At 38.8% G+C, this 21,792-nt stretch overlaps 1 protein-coding gene across 4 annotated transcripts in view; it reads right to left on the reverse strand.

Annotated features, from left to right (window-relative positions):
- PTPRG (protein tyrosine phosphatase receptor type G) overlaps positions 1-21,792 on the reverse strand; it is a 780,345-nt gene that overhangs the window by 78,246 nt on the left and 680,307 nt on the right. For 3 of the 4 annotated variants that reach the window (XM_039326608.1, XM_039326606.1, XM_039326609.1), the window contains one exon: positions 12,661-12,793. In XM_039326608.1, coding sequence (XP_039182542.1) covers positions 12,661-12,793 — 133 coding nt within the window. The remainder of the gene's footprint in view (positions 1-12,660; positions 12,794-21,792) is intronic. The other variant, XM_039326607.1, reaches the window with a different exon arrangement.

Below are 21,792 nucleotides of genomic sequence, written 5' to 3' on the forward strand. Positions count from 1 at the left end.
GATTGTATTTTTTTGCAGTCATCTTCCATCTCAGAGAGCGCTAATGATCAGATGACTACAAAGAAATGCAATCTTTCCATTCTCTACCGATATCCTAACAGAACCTATCCTTCCATCCCTCCGCCATCCGGGCTCAACTATCAGTACCTGTCCTTCCATCTTCCCGCCATTACCTATCCTTCCATTTCCGCCCCCCATCAGAACTGATGAAGCTTCTTGGATGAGACGTGAAACGTCTTCTTCTTCTTCTTCTTCTTCTTCTTCTTCTTCTTCTTCTTCTTCTTCTTCTTCTTCTTCTTCTTCCTTCTTCTTCTTCTTCTTCTTCTTCTTCTTCTTCTTCTTCTTCTTCTTCTTCTTCTTCTTCTTCTTCTTCTTCTTCTTCTTCTTCGTCTTCTTCTTCTTCTTCTTCTTCTTCTTCTTCTTCTTCTTCTTCTTCTTCTTCTTCTTCTTCTTCTTCTTCTTCCTCTTCCTCTTCCTCTTCTTCTTCTTGGAAAAAAAAACCACTCAGTTGCCTTTTGAAGAAAAAATAGCACTTTTGAGACTTCTGCTCATGTAAACTATGTTCATTTGGCCTTTTCATTATCTAAATCACACAGCTGATTCATAGTTAATTTGCAGTCAACCATTAATCCAAGATCTTTTTTTTAAAGCAAGGGGTCCCCAACCCATGGTCCATAGACTGGCAGCGGGCTGTGGCACTCCGTGTAAACAAGTGAAGCCTCCTCCTCGGAATGCAGGCAGCATGTGAAACTACAACCCTTCTGGTCCACGGGAAAACCTCTCTCCACAAAACCGGTCCCTGGTGCCCAAAAAGTTGGGGTCCGCTGTTCTAAAGTACTATGAGTATTATCAAGCTCAATATTTTCCATTCTGTACTGTACTTGTGTGCTTGATTTTTATTTCATAAATAAAGAACCTTAGATTTGTTTCTGCTAACTAGTTATATTATTTTCAGCCCACTTCTCTAGGTCATTTTACATTTTTTTCTAGTCTTTTAAAGTATTGGCTATTCTCTACAATTTTACAACATCCAAGTCTTAATAAAAGCCTCATTTAACGGAAGATTACAATGACCCTGACCCTGTGCACTCCTTATGATGATACTTCAATCCATTTTGATAACGAATCATTGATGGGATGCATGGTTCACCACAAACATGGATCCAATGAATTCACTGCATAGACATTCCATCTAGCCTTACTTAATCAGCGTGCTAACATGGATGTCATGGAGTTTGAAAAAAAAAAATAACAGTAACTTTCAAGCAATAATTCTAGGGGCCTGTTGTCTTGTAATAAATGTTGATTTCACTACTGCTAGGGATATTAAAAAAATAAGTAAGCTGAATTCAAACATAAATCAGTGCAATGCAGTCTTTGGCATAATTTTTTTTTTGAAAATGCATATAAAATGCATACTGTAATTGCCACAAAACGCACAGAAAAATGCTTAACCATAAAACACATTTAAATTAGGAAGAAAATTAATAACACCATAACTGCAACTGGAGCAAAATATAATCATTCTACTCTTAGTTGCAAATTTTTAACAAAATCCGCTTAGCATTAATGATAAATCTTCTAAAATGTAATGGCTACATTTAAAGAAATGCCATTTAATTGAAAATACACAGGTCTGTTCTGTGAGAAGCATTTAAAAGAGTACTTTATAAAACATGTTAGCACCAAGGAAGATTCTTCAAATTGCTAAAATCCTACTTTGGCTCAAGCGCCTGCTTCAAAAATTATCTCTGCTTATCTCTATAAGCATGAGTGTGTATCACAGCATTGTGTTGCTGACCCCATTGTGTTGTGGGACTTGTGTTTGGCTAATCTAAAGAAAATAAGAAATAGGGGAGGCATGATAGCAGTGTTCCAGTATCTGAGGGGCTGCCACAAGGCAGAGGGGGCCAGGTTGTTCACCAGAGCACCAGAGGGAAGGAAGAGAAACAATGGTTGGAAACTGGTTAAGGAAAAAGCAATCTGGAATTAAGAAGAAACTTCCTGACAGTGAGGACAATCAACTAGTGGAACAGCTTACCCCCAGAAATCATGGACGCTCCATCACTGGAAACGTTTAAGAAGAGACTAGACAATCACCTGTCTGAGATAGTATAGGTTCTCCTGCTTGAGCAGGAGGCTAAACTAGAAGACCTCCAAGGCCCCTTCCAGCTCTATTCTATTCTTATAGCAGCAGCATTAAATATAGACATCCTGGGTTACCTTTGAAGCTGCAGGTCTAGCAAGGGACATAACTGCCTTAATATTTTAAAGAAAAGGTTTGTTACCACTAATAAGCTTTGCAAAACATCTCATTCAAATCCTCTACTCTACCACCCTACTATACAGGTAGCATTTGACTTACAACCATTAGTTTGGTGACCATTTGAAGTTACAACAGCACTGAAAAAAATAACTTATGACCGTTTTTCACACTTACGACCATTTCAGCCTCCCCATGGTCATGTGATCAAAATTTGGACACTTGGCAATTGGCTTATATTTATGATGGTTGCAGTGTCCTGGGGCCATGTGATCACCTTTTGTGACTTCTTACAAGCAAAGTCAATGGGAAAGCCAGATTCACATTACTAACTGGGTTACTAATTTAGCCATTGCTCTGATTCACTTAACAGCCGTGGTCAGAAAAGCCATAAAATGGGGCACAATTCCTTCAACAAATTTCTTGTTTAGTGAAGCAATTTTGCTTCTGACACAATCGTTTTATAGCTCCAACATAGCTCCTGCAGAATCTAAACTTGCTTATTGGCCGAAATTGATATTCTTTCGTCAGAACTTTACAATAAGGCATTTTCTCCAAACATGTCAATTTTACAGAAAAAAAACCCAACCAATGGAAGTTTAGTAAAATATCCACCCACTTGATCTTAACTCCCCTCACCTGTTCCCCTTCTTTCCTCTGTCTTGAGAAGAAGACACTACATGGAAATATTGGGGTGAGCCCTTGGATTTTATTTTGTTACACCTTCTAAACAAAGAGAGACAAAAGAAGTATATAAAGCTTATAAACAAAATTCCTATGATATGCCCTACAGAGTAATGCAGAAATGTTTTCTAACTGAATTGACCTAAATTGCTGTGCTATTTTTCTCTAAACAACATTCCCTGCTAGTTCCCCCCCCCCAAGGCTAATTATATTTCACAAGCTGTGATTTATAGGTATTTTAATAATAATAATAATGAAAACATTATACAGCCTTTGCTCGGCTATCTTTTTGCTATCCATGGAGCCGAAATTAGAGGTTCTCATAATTGAAAAACTGGGGAGGAACTAACTTTTGTTAGAATACGAGATTGACTATATCTCAAAAGACACAAGAGAGATGAATCCCATAGAAAGATTGGGGCGCATGATTACATAGTAGGTGGGATACATTAGGGCTCTTCATCAGAATACAAAAATGTTTCTTTACTTTCAACAAAATATTTTTTTATGAAAATAAAAACCACGCCCATAGTGACTTCAAATTGTAATATGCCTAGGAGAGGAGGTTGAGAAGCAGTAGTGCAACTGGATTAGCTTGAAGTCCAGAGTTTAAATAGTAGAATAAATACAGTTAGTCTTCGACTTACGATCACGGTTGAGCCTAAGATTTCTATTGCTATGTGAGTTGTGTATTTCGCCCCACTTTACGATCTTTCTTGCCACAGTTGTTAACTGAATCTGGCTTCTTCAGATTCCACTTGTTCTACTGTATTGTTAATTAGATGATGTAAGATGGCGAGAAATAGAATATATTCAAATAGATAAGACGTGTATCCTGAATATTAGACTTTGTGATGAAGTCTGATAAAGGGAACTTTGGTTACTTAAAATTAAGAAATTATAAATATTAAATGTTAAATTTAACTATTAATGGGAATCTAAAAACTGGGAAAAACTAATTAGGACATTGATTGTCTATAAAGACTGAATGTTAAAATAACCAGCATATGTATAAGCTAAAAATTATTGATAAATGTAAGAATGTTATTTTTATTTAATTGATATAATAAGAATTGTATTAGTTTAAACATGAGACAGTAAATACTAAGGGGAAAAGAGGGGAAATATTTAATGTGGTCGTTTGAGATATGTAGTAAAGATACTTGTATTTCATTGAATTATCGATTAACTCAGCTGCCACGTTGCTTTTTAAATACTCAAATGTAAAATTAGAAAATCAATAAAACATTATAAAAAAAGAATTTTGATCACTTAACCAAGGGGATGCTGCAACGGTTGTAAGCATGAGAACAGTCATAAATTGCTTTTTTCAGTGCCATTGTAACTTTGAACAGTCACTAAATGAACTATTGTAAGTTGAGGACTACTTGTAAAGCTAACTGGAGTATCAGTGAGATGTGGGGGTCATAAAAAAATTAATAAATAAACAAGCAAACAAGGGAGTGTGCTTCTCTCCTCTGAAGAAATCCATAAACCCAGAGCATAATATTACTCTGTGACACAAATGCTGAGAGTCAGCTCTCTCCCCATGTGCTTAGCACAAAGCCTGAGGGTGTTTTCAGAACATCAGTCAATAGGCTTCTGGAGAACTTTATTTCAGATTATTTCCTTTGCAGCACCTATAAAGTCTGCTATTCTATAGAATACATCTCCACAATGCATAAGACATGGACTTGGAATACATTTGGGAAACTGTAGATGAGTTGCCTTTTGGTACTGTCCATGGGTACCATTGGTACTTTTTAGCATACTAAAAAGCAGAGACGTCACCCTGCCAACAAAAGTACGTATAGTCAAGGCCATAGTTTTCCCAGTTGCAATGTATGGCTGTGAAAGTTGGACCATAAGAAAGGCTGAGTGCCAAAGAATTGAGGCCTTTGAACTATGGTACTAAAGAAGACTCCTGCGAGTCCCCTGGACTGCAAGCCAATCAAACCGGTCAGTCCTAGAGGAGATCAACCCAGACTGCTCTTTAGAAGGCCAGATCCTGAAGTTGAAACTTAAGTACTTTGGCTATCTAATGAGAAAGAAGGACTCACTGGAGAAGAGCCTAATGCTGGGCAAGATTGAGGGCAATAGAAGAAAGGGACGACAGAGAATGAGGTGGCTGGATGGAGTCACTGAAGCAGTAGGAATGAGCTTAAATGGACTCCAGAAGATGGTAGAGGACAGGAAGACCTGGAGGAATATTGTCCATGGGGTCGCGATGGGTCGGACACAACTTCGCAACTAACAACAACAAGATGAGTTGCATAGTATGGGTTGATTGGTTTGTTTTTTTTAATCTAGAGAGTTTGATAAGAACAGGGTCTTGCCTATTTTAAAAATGATACTCTTAAGTAATTGGATAAGCTTTAAGAAATTCAGTTCCCATGTTTTTCTACAAAACTGACACTTCCTGGCCTTGGCTGCTGTTGCCTCAGCTCTGAAGAATATCACCAGCAATTAAAAACATTTTTTTCACACACACTTCTAAGAAGTTACTCTTATACTGGTTGTTTATGTTCAGACTGTTTCATCCATTTTCCTTATGGATATGTTACAGTACTTGCATCTTATTTTCTGACTTGATATTGTAATGAAAATGTCTTATAGGTAGCACTCAATCCTTGCACTGCTATCTTTTGAAGCAACCTTTTGGTAATGGGGAGGGAGAGTAACAAATTTAAAAGACACTTGAGTGGCTCTGTGCAAAAAAACATGAAGTAGCATGTCAGGGCTAATTTAGCCACGAGTCAGTTTCTATAACAACTAAACAATGCCAGCATACTACATATGACATTCCTATTCTTGAATCTCTTCCCTAACAAAAATTATTATTAATTATTACAACATGTTTAAAAGGCTTTCAAGAGAATGTTTCTTTAAGTCTGAAAACAGCCTTGTGAAGTAGGCTATTGGTGAAGTCATTAATTTCCACAACACAAGTACTCCTCGACTTATGACTGGTTGAAGTTCTGATGGCTACAGATTTGAAGTTCTGATGGCTACACCTCTCCTCATGGTCAATGATCACATTTTGTGTGCTTGCCAATCGGCATGTGTTTATGGCTGTTGGCAGTTTCCCACAAAATGCAAAAACCACTCATTGCAGACAATGGGCTCACTATCAGGTCCACAAATTGTTATTGTCTCCCTTCCATATATATCTTTTTATGCTTTGCTTTGGGGGCTGCCATTTGGTTTGGGGAAGGGGGGAATATTTGCTTTCGCTTGGGATAACTTTTGCTTTCTGCTTTCCTTCTTCCACCTCTATCCACTTGAGAAAGGAATGTGTCTCCCTTATCAGGAAGATGGTTACAGAGAAACAAAAGCTGGAGAAGACCTTGAGATGCGCCAACTGTGCCAGTTACCTGCACATCATGCCACCTGTAGATTGGCTGGATTTCAAATGGACATTATGACTTTGGTGGGAGACGGAATATTGCTGGTTTAATTATAATGTTCAAATGGGGTTTTCCCCAGATCTTGCCTTGACTTCCCTACCGTCACTAACCCCTAATAAAAGTTTCCTTTTGAGACAATGCCTGTTTCAAGAGTTCTGATTTCTTGGGTGGTTAGCTGAGGTGGGTCCTTATACTCACTTAATGGCCACAATGTTCACTTAAGGAACCTAGCATTTGCTTTACAACTAATGAGTTTGCTCAACAACTGCTGTGGAAAAGGTTGTAAAATTGGGTGCATTCATGGGATGATCTGCTTAACAACCGGCATGACTTAAGACTGTAATTCCAGGCTCAGTTACGGTCTTAACTCCCCTTTTAGTACAAGTGGAAAGGAGGATGGAAATAACCCAGCTACAAGATGTTACCACATAGGCTGAATTGCTAGAATTCCCTCCAAAGCAGCCTGCCTTGTACTTCGTGAAGTTTGTTGTAACACCACAGAGGGAAGCATACCCGTATGTTTCTTAAAAGCCATTACTAACATCTAATAACGCCTACTGACTGGCTTGATTCTTTCTTTAAAGTAATGGCTATACTGAAGCTAAGCACACTCCCTTGGGAACCTAAACACACCAATGAGTAAAATATATAATGGAATAGTACAGTCTCAGATATCAGGCTTGATGGGCTGGAATAATGAAAAGACGATTTGCACTAACCAGGCAGGGGTGCAAATCAGAAACCTTTGTCGCTGGAAATGTGAATTAATTTCCTTCCTCGCTGGAAGTCAGGAGTGGCTGTAATTTATTTTCCATTTAAGAGTTGCTGTTGTCTGAAAACTAAAATGTTAATTGCCTCTTCCTATTTTTATACTTCTGCCCCCCTCTCCCAACTGAGTCAAACTCTTGTTTAGAAAGAACTCCTACTAAAAAAAAATGTAACTAAAGCAAGGAAACCAAGTTGACTTTGTCTCTAAAAATAAGTTTGCAGTGACAGTCTTGCACATGTACAGAAATATACCATTCTAAACAGTAATGTATTTCATTTGAATTAGGCTTAGCATGTTGTGTGAACTTAGCTTTTCTGGTCTGTGGCCCAGAGTTTATTATTGAGCATAATGTTTAGTGCAACCTGGTAATTATTGGCTCATAACTCCTCACTTAATGGCCATCTGAAGTTATGACAGACCTCTCCAAGGGGTAGCTATGACCCATATTTGAAGGTCCGATAGCTTCTTCCCCACTCCCATAGTCATGTGACAGCACTTTGGGTTGCATTGACATTCATTTGCAGCATCCTACGGTCATGTGACTATGTTTTATGACGGTTTTATGACATTTACTTCCAGTTTTTTATAAAATCACGCCCATAATGAACCATAAGTTCACTTAATGCCATGGCATTTACCACTTAGAGATGAGTTTAAGCCTATCTTCTCTATATTCAGACCCCAACAACCTTCAGGCACTGCAACAGTATCTTGAAAGTGTCACTAGATTGGCTTAGGGTCAAGATGCACAACGTTTTGCATATTGATGATACTTGACTCCATGCTTTCAAGTTGACCTCATCCAACAGCTTCCCCAAATGTGTGAACCAGCATTTTTATTCCCTCCTTGATGTTTTAAAGATACATAGAAATACCAATCTAAGACATAAGATCTTGGTATTTTGTTTCAAGTGACAATCAAAAGAATCTTCCCAGTTATACTTCTTCAGCATACAGTGATCATGATATTAATGGGAAACTTTTGGTTTCTAGGATCACAGTTTGCGATATCTACATGATTATATATTGCTGGCCTAAGTTGCTTTGCATGTTGAGAGTCACCTGAACAGCAAGATGGTCGGCAAAGAAATTTGATAAATAAGATCTCACAACAATCTATTGGAAACAAAAACACCTCGAATAAAGATTACATATATAGAGTTGTGGACCACACAGTAGGAATGCTGCTATAATGATGCTGCCTGTTACCCACCCGGCCAGCTCTAATAGTCACTGAATGAAAACCAATTCTGTTGATAGGTTGCATCAACAGAAGTATAGTTTACAAATTTTAGAAGCAATTTTGTGGTGCATTGATCATGCTGCCTCTCCAATCTTGTATCCAATTTAGAGTACCACACTCAGACAAATTGGAAACCACTGCAGTGATCATTAGAGTAGCAACAAGTTTCTATAAAGCAAAATGGAAAGAGGTGGGCATGTTTAGCCTTCAGAAGAGAAGATGGATGTGTGATAGGATAATAATGTTCAAATATCTGAAAGGATGTCACACAAAGGACAAGTCCTCTCCTGTTCCAGAGTGCACAACTGCAATTTTCCAACTAATATTCCAAATAATAACTATGAAGAATTGAAATGAAATAAAAGACTCAGATCTCTTGTCTCTAAAATGATCAGGCATTCCAAAAGGAAAATAAGACAGCAGTTGGTACAACAATATCAACTGGGTTGGAGCTGCAGCATACACAATTAAAAAAGAAAACAAGGAAAAATTTTTATTTTTTAATATTAATCACTGCAATGGTGTGTAATTATAACCCAATGGTAGTCATATTTGGTGGGGGAATGAGGTAGATTAAGTTTAGATGGAACTTTCTAGGAGTCCCATTTCAGAAGCTTCCAGCAAAGCAAAGGAAGGAAAGGGAAAGGGAAAGGAGAACATTGTTTCCTGCAGGGAAGTAAATATGTATGTAAATATGTATCATTCAAAATAACTAGTATTACTGTGTGTATGATGAACAAGAGTAAAACAGCAAGCAAATATTCTGCAGGAAAGCACAAGATCATATCCAAGTGGACAAAACTCTTAGAAATCAAAAGCACCATGTTTCAAATAACAAAGACAGGCAATTACGTTTTCAGGTTCTCTAACACATGTCATAGGAATACTGTGGCTCATGTGGTTAGGACGCTGGGATGGAGGCTAGCAAGCCTGCGTTCAAGACCCGAGTGCTGCTGTGGGGCAGGGTTGAGCTCCTGTCCTTCACTCCAGCTCCTGCAGGGAACATGAAAGGAGCCCCCAACTCAGCGTCCTCCGGGCAACGGTGATGTCACTAATCCTTTCAACCCGGAAGCCCCTCAGTGCTTCTGACATGACTTCAAAAAACACGTATCATGTGTTTATAACTCATAGAACTGTTGATGAAGCCAGGTTGATACCACCCAGTAACTCATTCAGGCAGCAAACGGGAGACGAGTGGTAGGTGTGGGGAATATAGAAGCTTGCCTCTGCCTACAGGTAGTCCTTGATTTACAACCGCTCATTTAGCAACATTTGAAGTTATAATGGTACTGAAAAAAGTGACCTACAACTGGTCCTTGTACAAATGATCACTATAGCATTCCCATGGTCACATGATCAAAATTCAGGTGCTTGACACCTGGTATGTATTTATGGCATTGCAGCATTCTGGGCTCATGTGATTGCCACTTGCAACCTTGCCAGCCGGCTTCCAACAAGCAAAGTCAACGGGGGATGCCATATTTGCTTACTGACAATGTGTTTCATTTAACAACTGCAGTGATTTTCTTAACAACCATGGCAAAAAGGGCCATAAAATCAGACGCAACTTGCTTAAAAGCCCCTTTGTTTAGTCAAGGAAATTCTGGTCCCAATTGCGTTTGTAAGTCAAGGACCACCTGTATTATCTTGGTTACTTTTTGTTCAACTAGTTAGATTGAAGATAGAATGGAGCACAAATAGTCAAAAGAAAAAGAAACAGGGAAGATCAGGAGAACCCCAGTAACGGGAGAAGCATTTTATGCCATCTTGCTTCTCTTTGTAATTTTTATGAACACTAGATGAATCTTTACAATTAATTGCTATTTTTCACGTTGCTGGTCATCAAACCACAGTTTTGGTTACATAATGTTTTCAGGTAAGTTGGGAATCATCAGTAATACGGGAGATACTTGGGGGACACAGCATGTTAATTCCCAAAAAGTATAGATTCTATTGGTACCTGGATTGACCATTTATTTATTAATCATTTGCTACTGATTTGAAGATTAAATAGCTTTTATTTCTCTTTAAAAATTTAGTGTTTTAAATTTATTTAGAATCTACCCATATAGCTGGCTATTGGACAGATGAGGACAGTGAGCTTAATGGTAATAATAATGTACCTATCCATATTTATCTCCCAGTTATATCCACACCAAGAACTGTTCTTGTTTACAATTATCCTCTTGACGGTGTGCTTCCTTTTGAGAAGAAAAATGTTCCCCTCAACTCACCTTCATCACTTTACATGTTGCCTTTTATGTCATATTTTTGCCTTTGACCTAACTCAAGTCTAAAATAGTATGAGTAAATAAATATTTATTCATTTAAAAGATCTGTGTGGCCTTAAAAAGCAACTCTGAGCAGCTCATGAGAATAAGTCCACAGAACTATAAAAAAACCCCATCATTTAAAGTAAATGCTTACTAGAATGAAAAGGAAACCAAAGAAAAACCAGGCCCGCGAGGTAAATCACAGCCTGATGTAATCAAAAATATAAACATCAACATGAAGCAGAGTGAACTTTGTTAGAATAGATTCTTGTACACTTACCATTTATCTCTGAGTGCCTTGAGATGACTGCCATTTATCCTCTGGGCTAATGCACATATACCAAATATCAACGACTATTCAGGCATGATATTCAGACATGAGTGAGGGTTACAAGAAGTGCTGCAGTGTTTAAGCTCATACACTCATCTTCACCTCTTTTCTGGAGACACCATGAGATCAGAAGCTTCTGCTTCTAATTTTAGACTAAACCTAACTTCAGTAGATACTAGTCAAGATATAACATTGGTTGGATGTTTGGGTATCATGGCAAACTGCAGCTAAAGGAAATGGCTGAATCAGAGGAGAGGAGAAGATACAAAAAAAGAGGTCGATAGAAGCTTGTTCTTGTATTTCTGAATATGACTGGGCATTTGGATGCAACCATTTTTAAATTATGTTTTATCCTGCCTTTATTTTTAAAAATAACTCAGGGTGGTGAACATACCTAATTCTCCTTTCTTATCCTCCTCTTTTCCCCACAAGAATAACCATGTGGTGTTAGTTTGGCTGAGAGAGAATGGCCCAAAATCACATAGTTGGATTTGATGCCTAAGATGGGACTAGAACTCACCGTCTTGTGATTTCTAGACTGGTGCCTTAACCACTAGATTTGATCTTATGGACTGTGACAGATATGTGTGAGAAATGATGCAATCAGATCAGAAAGGAAGCAGAAACCTTAACCCAAATCAACATTTTCCTTAACATTACCTATATTGTTTATTTCTTGCTTTGTTCTAAATACCTTCTCCCACTTTTTTCAGTCTTAAAATCATCACATTTAGTTTTAGTCAACTTAATAAAAATCCATGGTATCTGAATAAGAGGTGTGTGGCATGTGTATGTGTGTGTGATGATGCATTTGTGTTTTTATGCCCATGGAGGACTGTCCTGCTATTTCTGTTCATGGAAGCTCATTAAGGGGGTGATAGTTGTGTATATGTTTTAAAATGCTCATATTTTATTTTTTTTTAACTGATGGTTACCAATGTAATAATACATTCAATACTTCTTACATTGTTCAGTGATATAGTCAAAGATCAATTGCAAACAACTAAAAAGCTATCTCACCTGGGATTTATTCTGGAGTAAACCACTTATGATTGTTGCTGAAGATCAGTGGTTCTCATCCTTTTCTTCATCATGGACCTCCTTTAAATAGCTTTTGTGGCCATGGATAATGATCACAGACCACCAAGACCTAACTCAAGATTTAAATCATAACATTTCTTCAAGCCTTCGTGGCCCCCCAGGGGTCAATGGACCACAGGCTGAGAACAATTGTTGTAGATAATATCATCTTATGAAATGAAAGCCAACATAGTTCACAGTGATCCCAGATACCTTGGACCATTCATCTAATCTCAACTAGATGCAGCATTAAAATGTTTTTTTCTCCCATACTGTTGAGTCCCAGCTCCTGTAACCCACTGACTGTTACTCAGCAGTGATCGAAGCTGAAGCCTAACAGATCCAAGAGGCAAGATCTGGAATCACTGGTCCATGGTCTCAGATAATGGAGGACTTCCTCAGAATTTCTTGATATTGGAGTCCTTTACATACAAAGGACATGCCTTTCTTCTGCATCATTTTCATGACATAAAATTGTTGAGCTGGAAATAAATAGCTGATTGTCAAAGTTTTTTTTTTCTCCTCATGACAAAATAGGAAATCGTCCAGAGGGAATAAAGTCACAAAAACATTTACCATAATATAGTTGAAATTATTTAGAAAGGCTCACCTCCAGTAAACTAGCACAGCAATAAGAAGGATTAGGCACACAAATGTCAAGGCTGAGACCACAATGAGAGGAATGATCCATTCCATTTTGCCACGAGTGGGTCTGTTGGTCATGCTGGAAATATTCTTGTCTGCTGTACAATAAAGCAAACAGCAACAATAAAATAGGTCATTATGGACAAACTGTGATAAGTAATTTTTAGAGGTAAAAAACACTAACTTATTGCCATTCTATTCCTTGCACAGAAGTGAAGCTGAACTGGCTATGCAGTGCAGCCCAGCAAAGCCGGAATCCATTCAGTGAGGAATTCCCACAGATTTATTTTCTTTTGAGTGAGGATATATCCTTAAACCAACACAGGCAAAAAAGACGATAGATGGCTTTTAAAATATCTACTTTGTTCTACAGATCAAAGAGAGGTTGCAAAATGTTCAGATGAATATTCTGTAAAAAGCGGAATTTATGGTGAACACAAATTTTTCAAACCTCACTGAAAAACAGGCAGAGACATTATGAGGTGTAACTGCATGTTTTACTGAAAACTCCTCCAGTTTGAGAAAACTGTCCCTGTTCTGGAGGTTTATATCTATCTATCTATCTATCTATCTATCTATCTATCTATCTATCTATCTTTGGTTGTTCGGGTTTTCACCCGTGTAAAATTGGAAGTGTCTTGGCGACGTTTCGACAAAGTCCCATTCGTCATCTTCAGGCTGGTGTTTTCAGCTTCGTGCTTCCAGGAGCAATGTGTGGTCTTAGCTGTTTCTTCCTTTTAACTGCCAGTGGGGGTATGAACTGATTGGGTGGGAGCTTGGCTGTGTTCTGATTGGGTGGAGGTGTGTTCTGATTGGCTGTGGGGTTGGCTGTGCTCTGATTGGCTGTGGGGTTGGCTGTGCTCTGATTGGATGGGGGGTTGGCTGTGCTTTGATTGGATGGGGGAGTGTTCTGTTTGGTTGTGCTCAGGTTAGTCTGAGTTGCAGGGGGGTTTAAGATGGTGGGCTGCCTTGCTATTTTTTGGCTTTGCGTTCGTGGTCGTGCCTCATCTTCATGGAGGGTGTCAGTTTGCTTCATGTATGGATTGGAGGGGTTTAAAGTGGCTAATGATGCAGCTGTGGTCTGGCTTCTGGCTTGTGGTCGTGCCTCATCATCGGTGTGGCTTTGGGTTTGCTTTTTGCGTGGATGTGTGGTGGTGACATCCTGTGTGGTTTTTGTGAGTGTGGGTCTGGTGTCATTTTTTGTGTTAGGGAGCCCTTTGTCAGTAAGGGTGGGTTTCCAAATGGCTGGTAGGTGGGAGGTATCATCTTGCTTGTTCATGCTGTGTGGGCATTTTTCTATCTCGATGTAGATAGAAAAACGAGATAGAAAAACGCCTACACAGCATGAACAAGCGAGATGATACCTCCTGCCTACCAGCCATTTGGAAACCCACCCTTACTGACAAACGGCTCCCTAACACAAAAAATGACACCAGACCCACACTCACAAAAACCACACAGGATGTCACCACCACACATCCACGCAAAAAGCAAACCCAAAGCCACACTGATGATGAGGCATGACCACAAACCAGAAGCCAGACCACAGCTGCATCATTAGCCACTTTAAATCCCTCCAATCCATACATGAAGCAAACTGACACCCTCCATGAAGATGAGGCACGACCACGAACGCAAAGCCAAAAAATAGCAAGGCAGCCCACCATCTTAAACCCCCCTGCAACTCAGACTAACCTGAGCACAACCAAACAGAACACTCCCCCATCCAATCAGAGCACAGCCAACCCCCCCAACCAATCAGAGCACAGCCAACCCCACAGCCAATCAGAACACACCTCCACCCAATCAGAACACAGCCAAGCTCCCACCCAATCAGTTCATACCCCCACTGGCAGTTAAAAGGAAGAAACAGCTAAGACAACACATGGCTCCTGGAAGCACGAAGCTGAAAACACCAGCCTGAAGATGACGAATGGGACTTTGTCGAAACGTCGCCAAGACACTTCCAATTTTACGCAGGAGAAAACCCGAACAACCAAAGACCTACATACAAACACCCGCAAAAACCTCAGAATATATATATTCTGTAGGTCTTTGGTTATTCAGGTTTTCTCCCGTAAAATTGGAAGTGTCTTGGCAACGTTTCGATGAAGTCTCATTCGACATCTTCAGGCTGGTGTTTTCGGCTTCGTGCTTCTAGGAGCAATGTGTGATCGTAGCTGTTTCTTCCTTTTAACTGCCAGTGGGGGTATGAACTGATTGGGTGAGAGCTTGGCTGTGTTCTGATTGGGTAGAGATGTGTTCTGATTGGATGGGGGGTTGGCTGTGCTCTGATTGGATGGGGGGTTGGCTGTGCTCTGATTGGATGGGGGAGGTTCTGTTTGGGTGGGGGCTTTGTTGTGCTCAGGTTAGTCTGAGTTGCAGGGAGATTTGATATGGTGAGCTGTGTTGCTGTTGTTTGGCTTTGCATTCACGGTCGTGCCTCATCTTCATGGTGGGTGTCAGTTTGCTTCATGTATGGATTGGAGGGGTTTAAAGTGGCTAATGATGCAGCTGTGGTCTGGCTTCTGGTTTGTGGTCATGCCTCATCATCGGTGTGGGTTTGGGTTTGTTTTTTGCATGGATGTGTGGTGGTGACATCCTGTGTGATTTTTGTGAGTGTGGGTCTTCTGTCATTCTTTGTGTTAGGGACTCGTTTATCAATCAGGCGGGTTTCCAAATGGCTGGTAGGTGGGAGGTATCATCTCATTTATTCATGCTGTGTGGGTGTATCTCGATGGCTTCTCTGATTGATACCTGGCACGACCACGAATGCAAAGCCAAACAACAGCAACACAACTCACCATATCAAATTTCCCTGCAACTCAGACTAACCTGAGCACAACAAAGCCCCCACCCAAACAGAACACTCCCCCAGTCAATCAGAGCACAGCCAACCCCCCCATCCAATCAGAGCACAGCCAAGCTCCTAACCAATCAGAACACACCTCCACCCAATCAGAACACAGCCAAGCTCTCACCCAATCAGTTCATATCCCCACTGGCAATTAAAAGGAAGATACAGCTATGATCACACATTGCTCCTCGAAGCACGAAGCTGAAAGCACCAGCCTGAAGGTGATGAATGGGACTTCGTCGAAACGTCGCCAAGACACTTCCAATTTTACGCGGGAGAAAACCCGAACAACCAAAGACCTACATACAAACACCCGCGAAAACCTCAGAAAACATATATATATATATATATATATGTTTAATAACAGAATAATCAGAGAAGCCATCGAGATAGAAAAACGCCCACAGAGCATGAACAAGCGAGATGATACCTCCCGCCTACCAGCCATTTGGAAACCCGCCCTTATTGACAAACGACTCCCTAACACAAAAAATGATACCAGACCCACACTCACAAAAACCACACAGGATGTCACCACCACACATCCACGCAAAAAACAAACCCAAAGCCACACCGATGATGAGGCACAACCACAAACCAGAAGCCAGACCAGCTGCATCATTAGCCACTTTAAACCCCTCCAATCCATACATGAAGCAAACTGACACCCTCCATGAAGATGAGGCACGACCACGAACGTGAAGCCAAAAAATAGCAAGGCAGCCCAAAATCTTAAACCCCTCTGCAACTCAGACTAACCTGAGCACAACCAAACAGAACACTCCCCCAGCCAATCAGAGCACAGCCACCCCCCAGCCAATCAGAGCACAGCCAACCCCCCAGCCAATCAGAGCACAGCCAAGCCCCTAACCAATCAGAACACACCTCCACCCAATCAGAACACAGCCAAGCTCCCACCCAATCAGTTCATACCCCCACTGGCAGTTAAAAGGAAGAAACAGCTAAGACCACACATTGCTGCTCGAAGCACGAAGCTGAAAACACCAGCCTGAAGATGACGAATGGGACTTCGTCGAAACGTCGCCAAGACACTTCCAATTTTATGCGGGAGAAAACCCGAACAACCAAAGACCTACACACATATATATATATATACACACATATACATATATACAATTTTTTTATAATCATAAACGCTTAATATTTTATCAGCAACATATTGTCTGGGTTCCAACATTTAACTTACTAATACATGTTAAATTCCTTTCTCTCTACCTCATTTTTCTAGTCATTGATAAAAACTATCCCATGTCCTAAAATATACTGAATCTTCTTTCTCTTTCATTTTCAGTTTTCAATCTATCCATTTCTGCACAATCTCAATTTTTTTAAATTAACTCTTCCTCTGTTGATAAATCTTCATTTTTCCAATGTTGAGCAAGTACAATTCTCGCTGCAGTTAATATATGTAAAATTAGATATATACATTCTTTCTCATAATTTCCTACTATTATGCCTAGCAAAAATAATTCTGGCTTAAAATCTACATTTTGTTTGTGTCATTTTCTCTAACCATATGTGTATTCTTGACCAGAATCTTTTGGCTTTGGGGCATGCCCACCAAAGATGGTAATAAGTGCCTGGATTTTGTCTACATTTCCAACAATTGCTAAATATGCCTGGATTGGAGGTTTTTGGTGGCCTGCTCCAAAGGGGCTTTTCAAAATTTTGCAAGTGGGAAGGATTTGAGTCACTGGTTGTAACATTTCACTGACAGAAAGGCATTGCTGCCTATGACTCATTCCTACAGTTCTTGGCATGGATAAAAATGTAACACTCTTTTGTATAAACTGTCCTTCAGTGCAATTGGAATGTCTTAGATTTGTTAGCAGAAGGACTGAAGTCAACATTTTGTACTTAAACAAACAAACATACAGGGAGTCTTTGACTCACAACCACAATTGGGACTGGAGTTTCTGGTTTAAGTCGAAGCAATTGTAAAGCAAGTTAACACATGAACGTATCTGATTTTACAACCATTTTTACTACAGTTGGTGATCTTGGTTAGTCCTTCTCTTACAGCTTTAGAAAGAAGGCAAGGACAAGCCACATCTGGAAATATTGCCAAGAAAACTGCAGGAACTAGGAGAAAAGTATATACTTTTAATCAATGGGCTTTCTCCTCCAGCCTCATTGAATCAATTGGTTTTGCCAAAACAAATGTACTGCTTAATATCTTGGTGTTTTCAGCCAACAAGGCATCTTTTTGAAGATAAGAAACTTTATATATTATATATACTGATTTATGCATATCTTAAGATCAGCTTATATTCCAGTTTAACATAACCTTGATAGGTAAGCATCACATTGAATGTTAATATGACATTTGGTGGCTTGCAATGTTTATCCTTTGAAATGGATAACACAGGGAACATGGGGAGAACATGAATGTAATTTACAAGACAGGGCATAATAATTTCAGCTGGGGCACCTGATGCGAAAACGCAGCCTCCTGCCCACATTTGCTAACAAGTTGATAAAATGACCTGGTATTTAATCAACCAACCTCAGTTCTAGGACAAACCCTCTTTTCACTCCACTAGAACATAATAAAGAAACAGTAAAAGAGGAAAGCATGAGAACAAGCAGAAGGACAGCAATATCCACAGCAATCACTTTTGCGATCCTCTTCGCTAGTATGACAGTGAAGTAAATTTGAAGATTAATTTTGCAGTCTGAAATGCAGAACCCCCAAATCAAGTTTAATTTTACCTGGAGAATCAATAAGGTACAAGAGCACATTTTATGTTAAAAACAACTGTTACTGTATAATGCAACACATATACTAAATAAGCCTCTTCATACCCATTGGAATGCATACAACACAAAATCATGAGCCATGGGCTCAGTTGGACTTTACCTTAAATCAAGATACCCATGTCACTCTCTTAAATTTACACAGCTTTACCTACATATGAAACTTTTTTTTTTTTGAAACTCTAGTTAATTCTATTGTGCAATCCTATTCCTTGGCTACTTACATTTTCTATTTTGTTTTCAAACAGCAGCAAATCTTAGAGAAACATAGTTGTCCATTTATGAAAGGAAGGAAATACAGAGAGAGCAGAAACAGATAACAACATTGTCATCTGCTGGAAATGTTATAATAATAAAAATCTTGTGACTGTTACTCGGAGTAGACAATATTTAAAACTAACACAACATTAAAATCAGTTAAAAGAAAACCTAGGCAGAATAAGCAAATACTACAAAAAATCATGAAAGTAGACAACATTCAGTTAAAAATTACAAATGGTTTCTGAAGTCAGAAGATCTTGTGGGTTTGATTTAGTAAGAAACATTCTGCTATAAACATGCCCTAAGTTTAAAAAGATAGCCAATACAGCAATACAAAAATGCCAGAGAACAGGATTTGATGAGAGGATGATTAGAGTATGGAAGAGACAAATGAAGAAGAGATTAACCATTAGCAGACAATACCTAATAATGGAGGATGTGATGTCTTAAAAAGCCCTGCAGATTAAAGGATTAAGTAATGTTTTATGGGGATAGAGGCATGATTTGAATAATGGTAGGCAAACCATTGTGAAGGGTCTGCCAAATATAATTACCATGATCTTTAGCTTTATTTCTATCATTCAAGTCAGTCCACAGTTTGTTCACTTTATAATTACGTTAGTCATTCCCAAAGGTCTATTTATCATCTGTACCACAGACTGGTGTTTGTAATGTACTCTGTTTATTTGCACAAAGTAAAGACAACATCTGGTTCAAAGCAATACAACTTGAAACTTAATTACTGATAATTTTCTTAAATGTCCCAGCAGGTAAAAATATGAAGACACCTTAAGGAAGAGTAGACCAGAAATAGATATTACAATACACTCCAAATGTTTTGCTGTATATTCCCTTCTTGTTAGCTGCACTGTTTGAGATCAATGCAAATTCATTCTAAAACACCTAGAAGATATCAGACTTGGGTGAGTTTATATTCCTTAGTCATAGAATTATTATTAATTTTTTATACTGCCCATCGCACCTAAATGACTCTGGGTGGTTTACATCATCATTACAGAAATTTATCCAATCATTAAAAAGAGCCATTTTGATTAAGGCTATGATAAGTTTTAAAAAATACGATTTTATGAATTTATAATAAATCTTTTATGGGTTTTGAAATATAAAAACGTAGCAATATTGCCATTCAAGCTTTCAAATGTCTTACTGTTATAAATACATTCATTCATTTCACTGAGTAGAATGAAATATATGTTTTAAATATGGATGAGTAGGAGAACAGTGTTGGAAATTTATGATCCACTCAATATGTTTCTACCTTCTGCTAAGTAGCTGAGTTTAAATGATTAAGAATGAATAAAATCTCTACATTTAAAAAATAGCCTTAAATATTCCATGTGATGGAAACAAAACACTGTAAGTTTAGAGTACTCTCATTTTAAAGACATTTATTTATTTGTTTGTATGTATGTATGTATGTATGTATGTATGTATGTATGTATGTATGTACTTCACCTAAGTCCCTGGATTCACATTAGGTGGCAACGAAGACCTATATTAACAGTTTGTAACTACAAGCTACTTATTTATTTACACAAAACATTTGTATCCTGATCTCTTTCATTAATTCCAAGTTATTAATATCAGCAAATAATTTAAAACAATAAATGGAAAACCCTTCATTAAACCTAGTGTAAAACAATCTTCATGCCAAAAATATCAATCTACAAACGTTTGCTGAAAAACCCAATTTTTTGTTACATTGAGAACTGTAATGGACATTTAGAAGTCAGAAGGACAAAGACCACTCTTTAAGACAGGACATTGTTTTAGAAGGAAGAGGCTAGTTGTGAAAAAAAAAACCTGGTTGTGGCTTTTTTTCACATCCTCAGTAGAGGTGATCACAACAACTCTTCTGAGTTCAACGAACATGAAGAACAGATTCCATTTGAAGAATATTCAGCAGTCTTCTCCCACCAGCACCATGTCTTTGATCACACTCAAAGCAGCCTTGAGTAGAGTTCAGTGCAATAGTCCAAATCTGTAATAATGTGAGTAACTTTTACTAGGGTCTCCTAGTCTAACTTAAACAGACCACAGTTGGTAGACCAGCCACAGTAAGACAAAAGCTCTCCTGATTTCATACTCTACCTGACAGTCTAGTAGAGTTTGTAAATCCATGAAATCCACAAATCACAGACATGCTCTTTCAGGGGGAATGACTCTCCACTAATAATCTGTATAAAGGACTCCAACTAGTTCCTTGACAATAGCAACTCCATGTTGTTGGGATTCAATATTAACTAGTTTTGTTTCATCTGTCCTCTTACTGCCTCGGGACATCAAGTAAGGACCTCTGTTGCATTTGTTGCCTGATGTAGATTGGAGATATATAACTGATTATCTTTAATACTGATGACACCCCTCTTGAAACCCATTCATGACTTGCCCCAGTAGTTTCACATTAATGTTAAAAATTGGGGAAAGAGTAAAATCTTATGGCATCATATATAGCAATGGTCAAGAGTCTGATCACTCATTTCCTAGGCTTATAAACTGGAACCACCCAGCCAAGGAGTGGAACCACTACAATGGCCTATCACCCATACTTCATAGATGCTTCAGTGGGATACCAGGGGCAATGATATCAAATGCCACTGATAGCTCAAATAGGACCAGAAAACCTGCATTTCCTCTATTCAATGCTGAATAAAAAGGAACAAAATAACCTCCATCCCAGGTAGTCCAACCACTTTTTCCATTATCTTTCCTTTAAAAAGAAAAGATGGTAGGTTATGTATAATGTCAAATCAAGAGAGGGTTTCTTTAGATGAGAGAAACCCCACTGCCTCCCTGTTTTCAGAGGCCATTAACAGATGTTTTCATTGTTCTTGAGGCCTTCTACTGCCATTTCCATGTGTCTTATCCTTCAAAACATCAGGAAAGCATGTTACCCATTTTTCAGTATCAGCAGCAAAAGCGGAAGCATTGCTACACTCAAATTTATGTGTGATGTTCTTTTGCAAACATGGTGGAGCATATATGTATGGAGGGAGCTTCTCTTTACACCTGGATGTGAAGTCCTTGGCCTGTAGGTCTCAGCTGTGATAGGTTCATCATTGAGAAGAGTGGGGAACAGTTACCCAAGTTGCTTGCTAGCATTCCAGATGGAGCATCCCCAGATATTCCATATGTCCATTGCAATTTAGAAACCAGGCTTAACTCTTTCTAGGTATATAT

This window comes from Crotalus tigris, unplaced genomic scaffold (genome assembly GCF_016545835.1).
Source record: "Crotalus tigris isolate CLP2741 ecotype Arizona unplaced genomic scaffold, ASM1654583v1 scf7180000024342.5246164, whole genome shotgun sequence".
NCBI lineage: Eukaryota > Metazoa > Chordata > Lepidosauria > Squamata > Viperidae > Crotalus > Crotalus tigris.